The sequence below is a fragment of the Periophthalmus magnuspinnatus genome, chromosome 2 (assembly GCF_009829125.3).
Source record: "Periophthalmus magnuspinnatus isolate fPerMag1 chromosome 2, fPerMag1.2.pri, whole genome shotgun sequence".
NCBI classification, from domain to species: domain Eukaryota; kingdom Metazoa; phylum Chordata; class Actinopteri; order Gobiiformes; family Gobiidae; genus Periophthalmus; species Periophthalmus magnuspinnatus.
The window spans coordinates 1,805,196-1,826,117 of record NC_047127.1 but is presented as its reverse complement, the minus strand read 5'-3'; the positions used below and the strand labels follow the sequence as shown (position 1 = coordinate 1,826,117).

General features: G+C 38.3%; 1 protein-coding gene across 1 annotated transcript in view; it reads left to right on the top strand.

The window, feature by feature from the left end:
* The first annotated feature begins 506 nt into the window (after nt 1–506).
* LOC117380292 (ATP-binding cassette sub-family C member 4-like) overlaps nt 507–20,922 on the top strand; it is a 36,800-nt gene continuing 16,384 nt past the window's right edge. Inside the window, exons 1-11 of the mRNA XM_033977082.2 lie at nt 507–799; nt 1,975–2,085; nt 7,478–7,598; nt 9,827–10,051; nt 10,134–10,223; nt 11,875–12,038; nt 12,115–12,240; nt 14,912–15,161; nt 16,299–16,409; nt 16,490–16,579; nt 17,041–17,232. Coding sequence (XP_033832973.1) covers nt 726–799; nt 1,975–2,085; nt 7,478–7,598; nt 9,827–10,051; nt 10,134–10,223; nt 11,875–12,038; nt 12,115–12,240; nt 14,912–15,161; nt 16,299–16,409; nt 16,490–16,579; nt 17,041–17,232 — 1,554 coding nt within the window. The 5' untranslated portion in view covers nt 507–725. The remainder of the gene's footprint in view (nt 800–1,974; nt 2,086–7,477; nt 7,599–9,826; nt 10,052–10,133; nt 10,224–11,874; nt 12,039–12,114; nt 12,241–14,911; nt 15,162–16,298; nt 16,410–16,489; nt 16,580–17,040; nt 17,233–20,922) is intronic.

Sequence of the window (20,922 nt, the reverse complement as noted above, 5' to 3'; positions counted from 1 at the left end):
AAAACTGGGACACTGGTGCAAAGGCTAGTGAACATAAAACTTAACTCATTTATGACAGTTTATATGGTTTTTTTTTTCCTTTGTGCTCATTTACAAGCAAGTGTTTCTGTATTTTAGCTAAACCAGTGACCACACGCTCTCCATTAAACACCTAGAACCTTTCATGCGTAAAACTAGGACTGTCCCGGGTCAACAGGGGCGCCTGGTTCCTCGCCTGGTTCCTCTAGATAATACAGATGTCATGCAGAGATCTGTATTATCATTACGCACACGTGGTAAAATGGTAAGATCGCACTTAATTGCGTAAAATGGCGAAACCAGTTTGTTTTCTGTGCCAAAACCGCACGTGGCATTCCTAACGCACGTTATATTTTCTACTTTTACATCACCTCTGGTCGAGTAACAGCCTTATAATGTTACTTTCCAGCCAATGGGATCAGTGCAGAGCGAGGAGAGGAGCCAATAGCGCGTGGCAGCTTTGAGTTTGTCCAGTCGTGCGTCTCGAGGGGCGGGTTTTGGAGAGGGACGGTGCGTCCGGGTGCGTCCTCTCCGTCTGCGCTGCGCCTCCGGGTGGACGTAATGCGGACTGGGGGGTTCCGATCTCCGTGTGACATGTGTGAGTTTAACCCGCACACATTTCCTTCCCTCCCAGAACAACTCCCCGCGAGAGGAAGGTAAAAGGAGGAAGGTGAAGGAGGCGCGCGGCCCGGGGAGCTGTTTGTGCCATGGATAAATTCGAGAAAGATGGCAAGACCAACCCGGCAGCTACAGCCAGTTTTCTGTCCAAGATATTTTTCTGGTGAGTGTTGAAAGCATCGAGACTCCGAGCGGGTGATTTAAACAGTGGATAAAGTCTGAAAGAGCTGCTTTTTATCTGTGTAAACATAACGAAACAGGACTGGAGTCGTGCGTAAAGTGTTTGGAACGCGTTGGTTTTTAATGCAGCAGTAGTTCAGTCGTGTTTTTGTTCTACTTTACAAAGTTTTGCGCGTGGTTCGGCTCACAGAGGTGCGTGCGGAGCAGATCTCCAGCCTCCTGTGTTTGTCAAAGCGCTTCCTGTTCGTGGCTTTGGTTAGTTTCACATTTAGAGAGTTTTTTTACGCACATGTAAGAAGTGAGCGCGCTGGCCACCAGAACTATAATTAAAATCAACTGCGTGTAAAACTAGTTAAGTGCAGTGACTGTTTGCACAACCAGGAAACACATGGATCTTTGATAAGTCTCTGTGTGAACTTAACCAGGTTTAAAGACATGAACTAGAGCAAAACCAGTGTGGGATTAAACTGAGACTCTATCAGGGGGAGCGGGGAATAAACCAGGTCAAACTGAACCAAAAGCCAAAATACCTCTCAAAGTACCTCTCAAAGTACCTCTCAAAGTACCTCTCAAAGTACCTCTCAAAGTACCCCTCAAAGTACCTCTCAAAGTACCCCTCAAAGTACCTCTCAAAGTACCTCTATGTCCACTCAGCCGTAATGACCCTATGGACTGTGACCCACACCTGGCTCAGGAAGTACATTTCACTTTCATTTTTCTCACTGATTTTCTAAAAAAAATAAATAAAATAAAAGTTTGAAAGCTCAGGGTTAATCAGCTATGTTGTAAATAAGATCTATAAACCAAAATTTTACTTAGAATCTGCTTCTGATAGTGGATAAATCTGGATAATCGTTGGCACGGAGCTGGTTAGAATCTGCGATGACTCTTAATATTTAATTGTTTCCTGAAGTCTATGGGAAAAATTAATGGAAAATTTACTTCTAGATCCAGGTCTCGCATTTTTGATTAGTTAAGTTCAGTTCTGAGTTAAGTACTACAGGGTCTATACTTGTAAAATACATATAACATGTGATGAGCGCGTGTTCAGGTCTGTGTTAAACAGTGAGTTAAGTGCTATGGTCTCTCTTTGATTACTTTATGATCTGAATTACTAGTTTATCACCGTTATGTAATGCGTTTGTGTTTGTGCTGCAGTTGGCTCAACCCTCTGTTCAGCGTCGGATACAAGCGGAGCCTGGAGGAAGATGACATGTACGACGTTCTCCCCGAGGACAGGTCCCAAAGTCTGGGTCAAGAGCTGCAGAGGTACAGCTCACGCCTGCACCTGACGACACACACAGAGTCATTAACGATGTAGGGAGATACGTGGGGCTTTTTTATATACACATACTGCGGAAAGATGAGGGATTTCACAAAGTTTTCCCACGTGTCAGTGCATCCGATGTGTTTTAATCAGACTAGAGAGTTATTAAAATATGACAATGACTTTAAATAGATGCATTAAAGTTGTATTATTTTACCTTCTAGTCGTCATGGAGATTTCGTTGCGTCTTCTGAAATGTTCAAAGGTACCTGTCCTACGTTAAATCAGCCCTATCGAGCTTGTGTCTCTATAGTTCTCATCTCTGTGGATCGTTTTGTTATAATTTACACGTTTTAAATAACAATATTCATCTAAAACCACTTAAAAGAAACATATCCACAGCTCTGAAAAGTCAATTTTGCAGGATTCGTGTGCTTTCCTTGTCCCTCTCTGACATTACTACCAGAAAAGTGACATAGCACATCTTTAAAACACAACACATTATAATATCTATCAGATTAATCCATTTTGCTAGTTTGTTTATTATAATGAAAAGTTAATTTGTGGGCTCTAACTTGCAGATCTGGTCATAGATTTACAAATATTGATACCAGCAAAAGTTTGTGTTTGGTACAGACAGAAAAAAAATCCATATTTGACCATCACAATGTATTTTTATGACTCAGTTCAATTTTATTTATACAACTTAAGCTTCCCAAAGTGCTTCGTATAAACCTCAACAAACAAAAACAGATATACAGGCTGTTCATAAAGTCTATTTACAATTTAAAACATTTATTACAAAGGCAGTTAATCAGACTTGTTCTATTAAACTCAAATGTTTTACCTCGTTTCTATATGAGCTTCATTAGCGACACGAAGCCTCCTCAATGGTTCAATCTTATCTGGATCTTGGGCTTTAGTTCAGTAACGTCTTGTATCTTTGTTACACACACGATATTTTTAACACAGCCTCATAGAAAGAAATCCAGACGTGTGAAATCTGTGAACGTTTTGGACGCAGAAATGATCCATCGTTTCAAATCCAACGATCTGGAAATGTTGAATGAGGAACCCACGAACCCCAGTGTGATTAAAAACGTTTATAACCGCAGAGTACAACAGAGCAAATCTAATATATCTTATCGCTTGGCTTTGTGATTACATTTTTAAATCCCTGCGCATAAAATACAACACAAGCAAAGAACAATAAAACAGTAAAACACATTAAGAGTTGGGTTTTAAACTGCGTTACAGACTGAGAAGATCTGAGCGACGCTTCTTGACGGGGCTTTTCTCATGTATATTTAGCCATTCCATTCTTAGAAATAGTGTCATCATATGGAAAAAAAACAAAAAACTGTTAATCTTTATTTGCAAACACATTGATTTGTGGATTCAGACAAACCCGTCACAGTTCAGAAGACGCCAGAAGAGAGGGGACGTATTTGACCAAAGGTTTAGCCGAGATACTGACGTGTTCTCATAGTTCAGCTGCAGCGTTCAGAGTAAAAATACCTCGACTCGTGTGTATTCTGTTTGATCGTAACGGCAGGTCACAGCACACAGTTCCTGCTCATTGTGGCTGGAGCTTCCTTTTACTCAAAACAATATTGATTTTTTGCATCGATGAGCTCTGGAGGTTTGCCTTTTCTCATAATTTGGGAAAATAAATTATTTTTTTATCCGATAGAACAGGTGGATAATAAGAGCAGAGCTAAGTACATGTTTGTGATGCAGTATTTCTACTACACTGCCAGTATTTCTACATTTTATATACACACAGAAGCATAGACTGTTTATATAAATGGACATAGCTAACCTGCTAGCTGTGCGTTCTGAACAGGAAGTGATCATGTTGCACTTCCTGCTCCATCGACTCTGGCTCCAATTCACTTTCTATTGAAAAACTGTCCTCTCTCTGTCTCTGCTGCTTCAGACTCATCATTTTGGTCTTAAATGTTCGTATTAATCCTCTACATGATCCTGGGGTTCATTTTTTTTTTGTTATTTGGAGTTTATTGTTATTCATTTATTTTTGTTATTTTGATTTGTGTTTTTTTTTTTTTTTGGGGGGGGGGGGGTTATTTTGAGGTTTTTCGTTGTTTTTTTCCCCCTTATTTTTAGTTTATTTATTTAAACATATTTTTGTTTGAGTTTATTTTTGTTTGTTGTTTTTTAAGTTATTTTTATTATAATTTTTTGTGTTATTTTGAGAGGGTTTCTGTTTTAGTTTTTTTTTAATGTTTTTATTTTTAATTTTTTTGTTTTCTTTTAGTTATTTTGAGTCTCTAACTGCTGCTGTCAGACTCATTTTGGTCTTAAATGTTCGTATTAACCCTCTACATGATCCTGTGATTTTTATTTCACTATTGTGTCTGTAAATCAAGATATAAACATTAATAACAGACAAATCAGGTCCTTCTTTCCCTGAAGTCGCTCTCGTTAGCGTTAGCAACAGGTTTGATCGACAGCGTTGCTAAACAGTCCGTGGACAGAAGTGTTGTACAGAGGCGACATTTACAAACAGTAACTCACACTGACTTTTAAGGTGGAGTTTAGTGAGTCCAGATCAGCCACAGGAGGTTTAGAAACAGTAAAACGAAGAGAAACTGGACTGAAAAACACAACCGAAGCCAAGAGCGTGCTGTGAAACATTTAACGTTACGACGGTGATCACGCCAAACGTTTTTATAGCGTGTTAAATTGACTTTTTTTTGCTTTAAATCTTGTACAAAATACTGCACGAGCATTATTTTAGATTACACAAAATAATAAAACCACTATGTCACTGTCCTTTTATCGTTCTGTATATGAAAGTTCAGTTTTAACAAGATTTTTTGGGGTCAGTATTTATAGCGTGTACAATTTCTTGGCACTACTTGGATATTTTTGGTTATTTTTTGTGCATATCATCAGATTTAAGCCATAAAAGTTTGAATTAATAACTTGTCTGACTCATTTCAGACTCAAACTGTCGACTAAAGTGTTTCATTCTGCTGTTTATTTATCGCAGCTCATGATTTTTAACAATTTTGTAGATTTATAATAGTTTTTGTGGTTTGTGTCGTTGGGTTTTCGTGTCAGCCGCCGCATAAATAAGCTTCAATATTATCGTTTATCGTCTATATTTACTTCAAACTTCAAAATGTGCTACAGTGACGGGCCTGTCCCTCAGTGTTCTATCAAATCAAATCTAATCAAACTCACAATTTAATTATTTCCCCACATTGTCCAGTTCTCCGAGACTCCGGCTGCAGCTCACGAGTCAAACTGCACAGAATCACCCGTTACGTCCCGATGACACGGCTCGTTTCAGCGGCGCACTTGTCAGATCCTTGTTCACGCTCTCATCCCGAGTGAAATTCAGATTCTCCAGTGTCTCGTTACGCTCTGGAATTGCTTATAATCGTTTGTTTGTTTATCTGCAGCTCTTCACCATGTAATCGTAATTTAAACTGGCTTTTAGATTAAACCTGTCAGAGAAAGTTGTGTCTCTATCAGCGGTGGAACGTGACAAAATAGAACTACTGCAGTACATTTGAGAGCAGTATTTGTACTTTCTACTCCACTACATTTTTTAAAAGGACTAAAAAGCATAAGTATTTTTTACACGTTCAGAATTTGAGCAAAACAAAAATATAACAACAAATAAAAACATATACAACAAATTATTAATTCAGTTGTTTCTGTTGAACAAAATTCAGCTCAAAACTTTATCAAAATCACCACATTTGAAGCTTTATAACACATGTGTCAAACTCAAGGCCCGCGAGCCAAATGTGGCCCTCCATCTCATTTTCCGTGGCCCTCGACAGGATAAATTAAAAGTTTTGCTCATCTTAAAACGTAATTTTATCAGGAGATACTCAGTTACACAGCCATATTTATACATATACGCAAATACATATGTAATATTTGTAACTTGAATATAAGTAATAAATACAGAAGCAGTTAATTAACAAGTTAAAATTTGTTAGATTTATTTTGTAAGACTCAAAATCTGTGAGAAATACTTATATTTTTTTACTCTTTAAGTACATTTTAAGCAGTTACTTCAAAACTTTGACTTAAGTAGATGGTTTCATGTGATACTTTTACTTTTACTTGAGCCTTTATTTGCTGCAGTATCTGTACTTTTACTTAAGTAACACAAAGGAGTACTTCTTCCACCTCTGGTCTCTATATTTTGATGAGAAAAATGGTAACACACTGGATATTTCTATAGTTTTGAGGTCAGTCTTGTACAGCGTGTGGAGCATATGACTGTGGTTGGAGCATGTGTATAAACCACTGTTAGAACGAGACGCCGCAGGTCGTAAGGTCGTGACCACAGACGGTGGAAAGAAGTGGACTGCATCTGTCAATCAAACCTGTTGCTAACGCTAACAGGAGCGACCTCGGGGAAAGAAGGACCTGATTTGTCTGTTATTAATGTTCATATCTTGATTTACAGACACAATAGTGAAATAAAAACCCCAGGATCATGTAGAGGGTTAATACGAACATTTAAGACCAAAATGTTTTCAAAAAAGTGAAAAATAAACCAAAAAAAATAAAAAACTAAACTAAAAAAAAACACAAAAAAAAACTCAAAATAATTTAAAAAATGGTTAAATTTTTTTTTTTTAAATAAACAAAAAAAAACAACTAAAAAAAAAAAAACAACTCAAAATAACAAAAAAAACCCCAACTAAAAATACAAAAAAAAACCTCAAAATAAAAAACAAACAATCAAACAAACTTAAAAAATAAACTCAAAAATGAACCCCAGGATCATGTAGAGCAGGGTAATACGAACATTTAAGACCAAAATGACAAGTCGATGGAGCCGGAATTGCGCCTGTGTTCACTTCCTGTTTGTCACGCGGCGGCGGCTAGCAGGTTAGCTACGTCAGTTTATTTTATACAGTTGTGACTTTCATTTTGTAAAGTACTAAAGTTATATCTTAAAAAGTTAAAGTTTCTAATGGTGGATATGCAACCTGCTTGTCTCCATGTAAAATGCGATTGCTTTGGTTGTAAGATTCCACAGTATGGCATTAAACATAGTACAAACGAAGCACCTTGAGACTGATCTGGTTGCGTCTCTTCCTCGTCTTCACAGTTCACAGTTTTGACGTACTGAACAAAAGAAGAGTTACCTGAAGAGTTACATCGTCTGAACAAGTTAGAAACAGTTTCAAATTCAAGATTCAGAAGAGTTCACATTTGAAACACGATTGATACAAAACACAAACATCCAACAGAAGCAGTGACTTTGATTAATGTGACTTCAAGTGTTTTGCTTCAGCGTCGTCTGATCTCACAGCTCCAGGGTTGTTTTTTTCAACGTCACTTGTTTATTACACTTGAGCTTTGTATTAACCCTGAGCTGTGTTTTTTGTTTCTCAGTCATTGGGAGCAGAACATCCAGAAATCCTCCAAAAACATGCAGCACCCCAGTCTGTCCAGAGCCATCATCTGCTGCTACTGGAAGTCCTACGCAGTGCTGGGCTTCTTCACTCTGGTGGAGGTCAGTCTCACACATACACTCACGCTGCCATGTTCCGAAAAAGAAGCGATTCCAGTGGCTTCCAGCTCCATCGACTCTGGATACGATTCACTTTGTATTGGAAAAAGTGCTCTACATGATCCTGGTGTTTTTAGTTCGCCATTTTGTTCATAAATCAAGATATGAACATTGATATCAGACACATCAGGCGCCGTCTTTCCCCCGAGGCCGCTCCCACTAGCGTTAGCAACAGGTTTGATTGACAGCGTTGCTAAGGGCCCGCTCTTTGGTTGATACTCGTGGTCGGTTTTCATCTCCAAATTGTCCGAAGTAGCTGCTAGCCTCGACGCACACTCTCTTCTTTGTACAGTCTATGGTCTCGCACCAACACCAGACGATGTTATGTCGTTTACGTTTTCATTTTCATTTTTTCTGCCGAGCTAATCGTCAATATTCCAAACCGGTTGTTCATATATATGTGTCTGTGTAACATGTGACAGTAAGAGCGAGGTCATCAGACTGGTTCTGCGGCTTAACTGACGAGATTCTTCAGATTGTGGGATCGCTTAAAAAAAAAAAAAAAAGCTATAAATCATAAACACTGGAACGTTTTCGCCTTTTGTTTGATAAGGTTAGTTTGGGGATGGGTTTTGGTTTTAGGTCAGTGATGTCGGCACCGGCTTCTAAAACCCTGTATGGCACATGTGTCAAACTCAAGGCCCGGGGGCCAAATGCGGCTCTCCACATCATTTTATGTGGCCCTCGACAGGGTAAATTAAAAGGTATGATGGTCTTAAAATCTCAGTTTATCAGGAAATGCAGTTACACAGCCATATTTTCACATCTAGGCAAATGCATATACAGTTAATGAACAAGTTAAAAAATGTGTTAGATTTGTTTTACATCTGGCCCTTTGAGAGCAGCCATTTTGTTAAAGTGGCCCTCGCTGAAAATGTGTTTGACGCCCCCTGCTGTACGGGGTCGGCCCGGTGCTGTATCCTTTTGTTCTGTTTGGCTCATCAGGTCTACCTTTCTGTTGTTACTTTGTTTTTGGGCACGGGACGGGGTTTGGGGCAATTTACAGTAAATTAAAATGAACTTAAAATAAACTATTTCTTCTTTTGTAACCCGTTTGAGTCCTGTGCCCCTGTTTGACCACCTGCGTCGTAACAAGCTCATCGAGGCTAGAGCAGGTACAGGAGCCGACCACAAGTATCATAGCAACCAAAGAGCCAATCAGGAGCGAGGCTGTTGAAGGTAACGCCTCTTCCCGCCTGGACTGCTGGTTTAGCAAGGAGTGAGCGCTTAGCAACGCTGTCAATCAAAGATGTCTGTGTAATCCCTCAGTCGTCCAGGTCTTATCCAGAGCAAAAGACTAAATTTAAAACTGTCAATTGGTATTATTATTATTGTTATTATTATTATTGTTATTATTGTTATTTATTTCTTACTTCTACAATGATTTGTCCAGTTTACAGATTTAAACTTTTTTTTACTGTCAGTCGAACCTGTTGCTAACTCAAGCGGGTGCAACCTCGGGGAAAGAAGACGCCTTGTTTGTTATTAATGTTCATATCTTGATGCACAGACACAATAGAGAAATAAAAACCCCAGGATCATGTAGAGGGTTAATACGAACATTTAAGACCAAAATGAGTCTGAAGCAGCAGAGACAGAGCAGTTATAAATAAACAAAATTAAAAATAAAAATAAAAAAACCCTCAAAATAACTAAAAAAAAAAAAATATATATATATATATATATAAGTAAAAATAACAAAAAAAAAACCCACAAAAAAAAACTCAAAAAAAGGAATTAAAAATAACTAAAAAAAAAACTAAACTAAAAATAACCAAAAACCCTCAAAATAAATAAAAATTTAGTAAAAATAACAAAAAAAAACACTAAAACAAAACCTCACAATAAAAAAAATTCAAAATAACAAAAAAAATTTAAGGAAATAAATGAAAAACCCTCAGAATAACAAAAAAAAACATCAAACAAACTTAAAAAAATAAAGTCAAAAATTAACCCCAGGATCATGTAGAGCTGGTTAATACAAACATTTAAGACCAAAATGACGAGTCTGACAGCAGCAGGGACAGAGAGAGGACACAGTTTTTCAATAGAAAGTGAATTGAAGCCAGAGTCGATGGAGCAGGAAACGCCCACATGATCACTTCCTGTTTTGAACACACTGCCAAACATCTTGTAATTCAATACGTTTGTTTGTATGTTCTCTGTTTTAGGAGATTGTTAAAGTGGTGCAGCCGGTTTTCCTGGGCAAAATTATCCAGTACTTCGAGAGCTACGACCCGGGGAACGCCGCCGCCTTCCACGCCGCTCTGGGATACGCCGCAGGTCTGTCCGTCTGCTCCATCGGCCTGGCTCTCATCCATCACCTTTACTTCTACCACGTGCAGAGGTCGGGCATGAAGATCAGAGTGGCAGTGTGTCACATGATCTACAAAAAGGTTGGTCAGCCCCGTGGTTAATGAGCGACTCGGAGTGTTGCAGCTCACGTAATCGTCTTTAAATCATTCTGTTTCCTCAAAGGCCTTGTGTCTGAGCAGCGCCGCCATGGGAAAGACTACCACAGGTCAGATCGTCAACCTCCTGTCCAATGACGTCAACCGCTTTGACGAAGTAAGAAAAAGACTACTCAGCCCCGCCCACTTTTTTTTACGTAAACCGCGATTTCTTCGTGGTGGCACTTCTGGTTAAGTTTGAATCCCGTTCTTAGAAAATTTTTGGAATTTGGGAAAAGTTTTGCCACTAAAATATTATATAAAGTAGACTGATCTGCAGCTGATTTTAAGTAAAGTACAAATATCTTAAATGTTTACTTAAGTACATTTTAAAGTGGATACTATTTACTTTTACTTCAGAACATTTGAGAGCAGTATCTGTACTTTCTACTCCACTACATTTTGTAACTGAAAAGTCAAAGTATTTTTATTATTGTGTGAGCCCTGCTGAAAAGTCTGAGAATTTATTTTCTAACGCATTCAGAATTTAAACAAAACAAAAATATACAAATAAAAACAGATAGAAAAAAAAATCTATTGTTTCTGTTGAACAAAACTCAGCTCAAATCTTTATCAAAATCACCACATTTGAAGCTTTAAAGACTCGAAATCTGTGAGAAATACTTTTACTTTTTACTCTTTAAGTACATTTTTAAACAGGTGCTTTAATACTTTTACTCAAGTAGATTTTTTCATGTGATACTTTTACTTGAGTACTTATTTACTCTGGTATCTGTAACAACCTCTGTCCTGATAAAACTTTAGTGTGAAGATCAACAGCCCCACGTAAAAATAAAACAACCTGATGATGATGGCGGCGCCTACGGCAATTTACATAATGATAATAGTAAAAAATAATAACAACAATAATCATCATAATAATACGTTTATTTGTATAGCACTTTTCAAAAACTACTTACAAAGTGCTTCACAAAATAGAAATACTTCACACACGGAAACAACAAAACTATGAAAACGCATTTAAAATAATATCCGTTACACAAAAGCCATTCTATAAAAGTGAGTTTGTAAATTTGATTGTAAAACGCCCACAGTAAAGTAAATATTAACACGTGTAGTAACCTGAGTCACAGCGGTGCAGTGCGTTCAGAGCGTTGTTTACTACAGACTAACACGTTCTGATTCTGTAGTTAAGCGTGTGTTTGTGTGATCTGCCTTTGGTTTGTGTGCGTGACCTGTTTAATGAGACTTACACACATTTTGCAACTGGAAAAACCACCTAAAGCCTCACGCCCACAAAAGGTTTAATTGACTTAAAAAGCTTCTTGTTGTGTAGCCACGGGGCTGCATGTCCTTATTACACTCCACACACTGCACTCAACACTCTGCAGTCGCACAAACTCGACTCCAGATAAAAAAAACTTCGCCACACCTGTTTAAGCCGACAGTGATGTAATGGGCCCGAGACGATACGGAAATGTATCGTCAGGATTATCATGGCCAAGATAATCGCAGTTAATGACAATATCACGATAATTATTAAAGTTGCTGACGGTTTAAAATGTTATGGATATGAGTAATTATAATTTACTTGCATATTTTCTTTGTTATCAGTGGAAACAACTACAATTTAGCGGAGAACATTAAGGATAAGTAGCTTTTTCTGCACATTCTGGTGATGTAAGCGAGTATATTTGTTGCCGATTATAAAAAAAAACAATGTATTGTCGACCCTTTTTATGACGATAAACGATATTACTGTGTTTGGTAAAAGGGAAAGCTCTACTCATGCAGCGTGTGTCCAACAGGTGACCATTTTCCTGCACTTCATATGGGTGGCGCCGTTGCAAGCGGCCGCCGTGGTGGGGCTGCTGTGGGTGGAGATCGGCCCCTCGTGTCTCGTCGGGATGGTCGTTCTTATGTTCCTCATGCCCACGCAAACCATGTTCGGACGGCTCTTCTCCAAGTTTAGGTAAGCGCGTTTACAAAGTCCATCGCCGTAAGATTCGCGTTTGTGTTGATCGTTATGGTGTGGCGTGTTTGTGCAGGAGTAAGACGGCCACGTTGACCGACAGCAGAATCAGAACGATGAACGAGGTGGTGTCAGGGATGAGAATCATAAAGATGTACGCCTGGGAGAAGCCTTTCGCTGCCTTGGTCTCTGATTTAAGAAGGTAAGAATGACTTTACCTGTGAATATTAATAGTTAGGACCACGGTAAGTAAAGTACAGAGAGTTGGCAGCATCAGAAGGTGGCGTTTGGTTCTTATTGGAGCCCGAAATGTGACTAATACACGCCGGAATTGCAATATTTAACCAGAATAAACAAGGAAACTCCTTAACCTTTCAGACCGAGTGCTTCTCCTCCTACGCACCTTTCGCCCAGTCAGGTGTGCAGAGTCTACACAGAAACGAACCAGAATAAACAAGACAAACATTAATAGACAGTATTTGTATTACTGTGTTTTCCGCACTATAAGGCGCATCGGAATATAAGGCGCACCTTCAATGAATGATAATGAATAATAATGAATACAAAATATTTATAATGCCTATAAATATTTTTTACTTCAGCCTAAACCCTTTGTCATGTTAGAAATGTTATGTACAACCTTATACAAGTTGAACAATGTTTGATAAAAATAAGATAGGACCTGGATAGAGTATTGTTTGTTTAGACGTGTCTCGAGTTGGATTAGTGGCGACTCTTTGGTACAACGATGAAAAAATCCCTCCTGCGCAGAAAGGATTTTTCTCATAGAGCGAAATGTGATCACAAACTGACTCACAGGGCACCTACAGCTTCACTACGGTCCAGTTTTGTGACGATTCTAACCTATTTTCAGTTTCTCAGCTCAAAATCTGTCTGCTGTCTTGAAAAATGCTTTTTAATCTTTATTTTTGGCTACGCTCTATGTCCGTTCTAGCTAAACTCGAGCGCTAATTGGTTAACTGTCACGAACGAGCCGCACGTTTAGCTACTAAAGGCTAACCTAAAGACGTGGTGATTGGTGATTTCAGTTTCCATTTTGCTGTGGAGGTTTTCATTCCCTGCATAGTTTAACCAAGGACACCTCCAGTTTATTGTTTACATTTTTCTGTGGCTCTGGCGTCATCCGACTGTTACAGAACTTATCCTTCATTAATATCAGTTCCTTTGGACACTCGTCTCACAGAAGCTTCTGCGGCTGCACTGCTGGTTTTATCTGGGCCATCTTGTCTCCACGCTGTCCTTCTTAGCTCCTGTTTAAACCTCCTTGTGCAGAAGCATAGTCACATTTCATGATACACAAAGAACTGACCCATGGACTGTTTGTATAAATGGACATGGCTAACCTGCGGCTCCATCAACTCCATTTCATTTTCTCTATAAACGGCTAATTTTGGTCTTAAATGTTCGTATTAACCCTCTACATGATCCTGGGGTTTTTATTTCACTATTGTGTCTATAAATCAAGATATGAACATTAATAACAGACAAATCAGGCGCCTTTCTCCGATGTTGCTTTCCCACTAGCCTTAGCAACAGGTTTGATTGACAGCGTTGCTAAGCGTCCATATTTGACCCTTATAACTGCTAGCGTCGATGAGCTTCATTTGACTGAACGCTTAGTCCACTTTGTAATAAAAACTATGAGCTGACCAATGACAAATGGGCTACGATTGGGCCTTGAGCGCCACCTTGAGGACCCCAGATGACTTGGTTCTGTTAGTTATTTTCAAACAGTGCAGTGTGAGGGTTTACAACATGTGTGTCAAACTCAAGGCCCGGGGGCCAAATGTGGACCGTCATGTAATTTTATGTGGCCCTTGAAAAGCTAAATTAAAAGGCATAACTGTCATTTTAAAATAAGTCTATGCTGCTTTATTGTCTACATTAACCATAAACTAATTAGATTTTCCCAACAAGTGGGAATGAGAAATATTTGCAAATAATGATCCAAAAATGTTCAGGAAGAGGAAAATTGTAGGAATTTAAGGCAGTTTTAAGAAATGTGAAGGTGAATACAAGTTTGTGCTTCAAGGAGAAAAACCTGTATGTTTTTTGTGTTATGGGGCGGGGTCGGTACAGCCCACGTCGGCATTTTGACTCCAAACATGGAACCAAGTATGCAAAAGTTAGCCTTCAAGAAAAACAACAAACTGTGTGATAATTAAAAGGCTGTTTTTGAGCAGGTGTGTCCCGATACACACTTTTAAAAATGTCTGTGTAACTGTGTATCCCCTGATAAACTGACATGTAATATATGCAACTTGAACAAGTAATAAATACAGAAAGAGTTATTTAGCAAGTTGAAAAGTAGTTACATTTATTTTACATGACGTTTGTTTACATTTAATGACATTTACGCTGCCTCACAGTCACACCTGGCCCTCGATAGTGGCCATTTTGCTGACGTGGCCCTCGGTGAAAATGAGTTTGACACCCCTGGTTTACAAGGACGTGTGGACAATAAGATATCCCCTGTGTTCTGGTCATTTAGTTTAAAGTTACTTCTTATCTGTAGACCCTCTTTAAGGAATGTGTGACCCCCGTTCTGTGGAGGAAGGTCGTAAAACACTCGCCTCGTTTGAGTTTGCTTAAAGTTTCTTAACGTGGAAAGCTGTGCAGATTAGAAGAAGACCCCCCTGACGCAAACATACACTGAGAGACTCTATAAAACTGTCAACATGCACTTCTCAGGTCGCTTTTTCTGTCATTTCCGTAGAATCCGCTGGTTCATTGTTCTCTTTATCTGTGTGGAACTCATTAAACCTTCTGACCTGATGTTTGTCTCTCGTTCCTCTTTGACGCTCACACCATAAACAAACATTCTCATAAAGTTGTTTTTGTGTCTTGCGCAGAAAAGAGATCTCCAAGATTCTCAAAAGCTCGTACCTGCGCGGACTCAACATGGCGTCGTTCTTCTGCGCCAGCAAAATCATCGTGTTCTTGACCTTCGCCGTGTACGTGCTGCTGGGGAACACGCTGTCGGCCTCTCGCGTGTTTGTTACCGTGTCGCTGTACACGTCCGTGCGCCTCACCGTCACGCTGTTCTTCCCCAACGCCATCGAGAAGCTGTTTGAGAGCCGAGTCAGCGTCCGCAGGATACAGGTACTCGCCTCGCTACTCGCTGAGGGACGCACACTCAGACAGCGTTTAAATGTGGTACGAAGTAAAAATGGCGGTAAAAGTAGTGAAGTACTGTACTTAAAGCGCCCATATTACACTTCTCTAATGTTGTTTCCTCGTCACAAACACACCTGGAGTTGTGTTTTGTTTCATTCTCACATGTTTAACGCACGAATAAACCTGCATATTTAGGCTGAGTTCTTCTCTCAAACAGAAAACACTCTGTTCCACCTTGTGATGTCATCATGTGGTGATACAGGAAGTGCTCCACTGTGTTTTTAAACTCCACACACCTTCATTTCTAGAATCATTTGGATCATTTCAGCGCTGGAGTAGCCACTTTATTTCTACTTCACTAAAAGTAAAAGGAGCTGTTAACTTGAAAAAACTACCACTTGATGACATCACAAGGTGGAACAGAGCGTTTTGAGCTTTGGAGATGTTACTGTCTAATAATAAAGTGTTACTCAAATATGTGTGAATGAAACAAAACACAACTCCAGGTCTGTTTTTGAAGAGGGAACAGCGTTAGAACATGAATTAAAGCTCAAATGATTTTTAATTTTGTGTAATATTGGGGCTTTATGTAAACAGTTTAGATATTTGTACTTAACTTAAGCTAATTTTAAACTGTATACTTTTTACTTTTGCTTCACTACATTTGAGAGCAGTATCTGTACTTTCTACTCCACTACATTTTTGAACAGGACTGAAAAGTAAAAGTATTTTTTATTATAGGCTGAGACCTGCTGAAAAGGCTGAGGGTTTATTTTTTAACACAACAAAAATATACAAAGAAAAACAGAAAAAAACAATCGATTCAGTTGTTTCTGTTGAACAAAATTCAGCTCAAATCTTTATCAAATTCACCACATTTAAAGCTTTATAAGACTTAAAATCTGTGAGAAATACTTTAAAAATGTACTTAAAGAGTAAAAAGTCAAACAGATACTTTAAATACTTTTACTTACATCGATTTTTTTTTTTTTTTTTCATGTGATACTTCTTCTTTTACTCAAGTATTTCTTTGCTTTCTTTTTGTGCTTTTACTTAAGTACCAAAATGGAGTACTTCTTCCACTCCTGTTCGGTGCATTTATACTCCGATACTGCATTTCAGGAGTTCTTGCTGTTGGACGAGATCCGCCAACCGAACGCCATTTCGCACGGAGACGACGAGAAACAGAGCGCGTCTGTGGAGATTCAGGACCTCGTCTGCTACTGGGACAAGGTACAGTTTAGACGTATTAAGTTTACATCCATTTTCTGAGCATTATTCGTTTAAAACCTGTCTTTTCTTGTACATCGCAGACTCTGGATGCTCCCACGCTGCAAAATGTGTCTTTGAGTTTGAATTCTGCTCAGCTCTTGGCCGTGATTGGACCAGTGGGAGCTGGAAAAGTGAGCGAGCGTAATTCAACCATCTCCTCTGTTAAATGACACAAACCTGACTCTTGTAACTTTAATCCATGTTCTAATGCTGTTAACGCAACAAAAACAGACCTGGAGTTGTGTTTTGGAGTTGCTTTTTATTATTCTGTTTATATCTCCAAAGCTCAAAAAGCTCCGTTCCACCTTGTGATGTCATCAAGTGGTAGTTTTCAAGTTAACTCCTCCTCCTTTTACCTTTAGTTCAGTCGAGATAAATGACAATTCCAGGGCTGAAATGACCCAAATGATTCTATAAATGAAGGTGTGTGGAGTTTAAAAACACAGCGGAGCACTTCCTGTATCACCACACGATGACATCACAAGGTGGAACAGAGTGTTTTCTGTTTGAGAGAAGAACTTCAGGTCTGTTTGTGATGCTGAAACATTGGAACAATCCTGCTAATTTGTTGTTGTTTTTTTTCTTCCTCCAGTCGTCCCTGCTCAGCTCTATTTTGGGGGAACTGCCCAGCGAGAAGGGGGTGATGAAGGTCAAAGGTCAGCTGACGTACGCCTCGCAGCAGCCCTGGGTCTTTCCTGGAACCATCCGCAGCAACATCCTGTTCGGGAAAGACCTGAACCCTCAGAAGTACGAGAGGGTCCTGAAGGCGTGCGCTCTGAAGAGGGTAAGACATGAACAGTGTGTGACATCGACCGCGTGAAGGCACATGATCACTTCCTGTTTGGAACGCGGCGGCGGCGGCTAGCACGTTAGCTATGTCCATTTATATAAACAGTCTATGGATCTGACTCTTTTGGATTCCTTCATGTTTTTGTGTTTATTTCTATGTCAGAAGCCAACGTGAGAACTCATTTTATCTACAAACGCGTCACAAAGAGAAACGTACAAGCCTCAGATCTGTTTAAAATGTTTCAAAGTGAGAGCGGGAGTGAGTTTGCCTTTTGAAATAATGAAATAGTAGTAGCAGAAGTAGCGGTAAACTGTTATTATGAGGCCAAATATGTGTTTTTTTGTTCACAAATCTCTCACGTGTGTCGCCAGCTCCGCTTTTGTGCAGATTCTTACATTTGTTCAGCGTTGAGTCATATAAAAATGCATAAAATGGAAAGCAAAAGATTCGGTTCTTTTATTAAATGAGATCTGGATGCGTCTGTTCACGTTAAGGAGCCGTTCAAAAGAGCCGTGTCGTTCAGGATCACCGCTGTGTTTTGTGCTTTCTAAACATTAAACACACAGAGGACCTGAGGCGGCTCCATAAAACACCGTAAAAAGATAAGACAGCAGGTCGTTGAGCCACACTGATGAAACTGGACTGTGTTTGTGAATGAGCAGTTTACAGATAAATGACCTTTGACCCTTAATTCAAATTCATTTCAATCACTATATGGAGTTATATTTCTATTTATGAAGCTGGAACCGTACTTTTTATTTGCACTACTGTGGAAAGCTGTGTTTATTTTTTGTCTGTATGATCAGATTTAAGCCGGAAAAGTTTGAAGTTTGACTCATTACAAACTCAAACTAACGACATAAGTGTTTAATTGTGATGTTTATTTATTGCAACTCATGTTTTTAACAATATTGTAGATTGAAAATAGTTTTTGTGGTTTAAATCTGCTCTTTTTGTGTCAGAGGATAGACTGTTTATATAAATGCACATAGCTAACCTGCTAGCCAACGCGCTACAAACAGGAAGTGATCATGTGCGCACTTCCTGTTCCATCGATTACGGCTCCAATTCACTTTATATTGAAAAACTGTGGCTCCTCTCTGTATAACCGCTGCTGTCAGACTCGTCATTTTGTTTTTTATTTAACTATCGTGTCTGTAAATCAACATTTGAAGATGAATAACAGACAAATCAGGTGCAGATTATATCACAGAGTTTAAAAAGTCCAAGTCCGATCTCTGTCTCCGAGCCGGCTCTTCCGTAGACGATCTGTTTGTATCATTAACCTACAGTTAAACCTGCTGTGTGTGAATGAATACACTGAAGTCACATTTCACAAGCTCCATGAACTCTACCCAAAGAAACCTCTGCTCTGGAGATGTGTCGAGTCATGCCTCCTCACGACTAGACAAACGTGACGCCATGTTTCACAGAGGGGGGGGGGGGGGTGACGTCTGCTGAGTCATCCCGAGTCGGCTCTTTTGAACGGCTCCTCACCGTGAATGATTGGGTCTGATTTTTGAAAAGAACCAAATCTTTTGCTTTTTGATATTTATGCATTTATATTTATTTCTTAATTTTTATTTCCCAGTATTTTTATTTATTTATTTATTTTAATTTTAAATTTTTAAGTTTTTATTTTTATTACTAATTCACTACGCTATATAAAAAAATGCAATCAATTCTTTATTTTTACCACTTGTTATATGTTATACATACACAGAAGACTACAGATATATGAAGTAAAATATATGGAACAGATATATGAAGTAAAATATATGGAACAGATATATGAAGTAAAATATATGGAATTATGTCGAAAAGAAAAAAAAAAGTTAAAAGGGCTGATGTTACGCTTTGGATCCATATCTCATTTTTGAAAAGAACCGAATCTTTTGCATTCTGGTTTTTATGCATTTTTATTTATTTCTTAATTTTTGTTTTTCCACTATTTTTATTTATTTTATTTTTATGTTTATTTATTTTATTTTTATATTTATTTTTTGTTTTATTTTTATGCTTATTTTTTTTTTTTATTTATATTTTTATTTATTACTATTTTACTACACTATATAAAAATTTCAATAAATTTTTTGTTTTTACTACTTTTTACATATTATACACAAACAGAAGACACCAGATATATGAAGTAAAATATATTGAATTATGTAGGAAAGAAAAAAAGTTAAAAGGGCTGATGTTAAGCGTTGGATCCAGATCTCATTTTTTTTTAAAAGAACCAAATCTTCTCCTTTATGATTTTTATGCATTTTACTTTTATTTATGCATTTTTTAAATGTATTTATTTATTTTTATTGTGATATTAGAGACAATACAAACAACAACAGGCATTAAATATTTTGACCTGAGAGAAAAGGGCGAGCGCACATCAGGTTTGACAGGAGTGACGAGGCAGGATGAACAGCATTTGTACTTCTTATTTTCTTACACACACTCACACACACACACACACACACACACTCACACACTCCTGTATAAGTAGGTAATGAAAGAGAAAGAGAAGGCAAAACGAAAGCAAAAAATATTTAGTGAGGTTCCAGTTTTTTCTTTTCATCTCATTCATTTTTTTTGAATACTCTCCCTTTTCTCCGTCCGTTGCCCCTTTGTTTCTTTTGCTAATACATTTTAATAGGGTTAAGTCTGAACTCAAGAATCAGGTCAGAATCGGGTCAGAATCGGGTCAGAATCAGAGCGACACGAGGGAAAGATTTAACACTTTGAAAATTATTATTATTGCAGTGAAACATTTTATTTAGTTAATTCATCATTTCAAACCGTGAACCATAAACTGTTTGTTTATATAATTGGACAATGCTAATCTGCTAGCGCCGCCTTACAAACAGGAAGTGATTGTGGACGCACTTCCTGCTCCATCGACTCTGGCTCCAATTCACTTTATATTGAAAAATTGTGTGAAGTCACTCCCACTCCCAGTTTGTAGCAGTAGCAGTAAAAGTAAAGGAGCTGAAAGTCCCATCATTACATTCCTCTGTAAAGTTTTACATGAAGTTTAAACTCCATTTTTAACTTTAGAGCAGAACTCAAGTCAATTCAGTTTTATTTTAACAATGATCAACATTATATAAGACATACACACACATACACACGTAACATATACACACACAAACACACATGTAACATATACACACACACGTAACATATACACACACACACACATGTCACATACACACATGTACCTTTACACACTCGTCTCTGTACACACATGTCACACACACACGTACCTTTACACACTCGTCTCTGTACACACTGTGCACACATTTCTCCTCAGAGGATAAACTCTCCACATTCTTTCACTTCACAGGTTCAGACTTGTTGAAGGATCGACTTGAGTTTAGACACAGAATAAACACAACTGTGTCAGAAATACACCACAATACAGCTTTAAATATAAAGTGTATAGTTAAATCTTAATAACACTGAACATTTAATGAACATTTAATGAACATTAAATAAACGGCACAATACAGCTTTAAATTTGAGTATATACACTTTATATTTAATAAACATTTAACATTTTTAGTCCCGAGCCCATTCAGGGCGTCGGGCCTTTTGCTTCCGCAACGATGAGTGCATGGGCGAGTGCAAATTAAAAAATTTGCATACAAAGCCCAATTCGAATCAGTTGTAAATTTTCCAGACTAA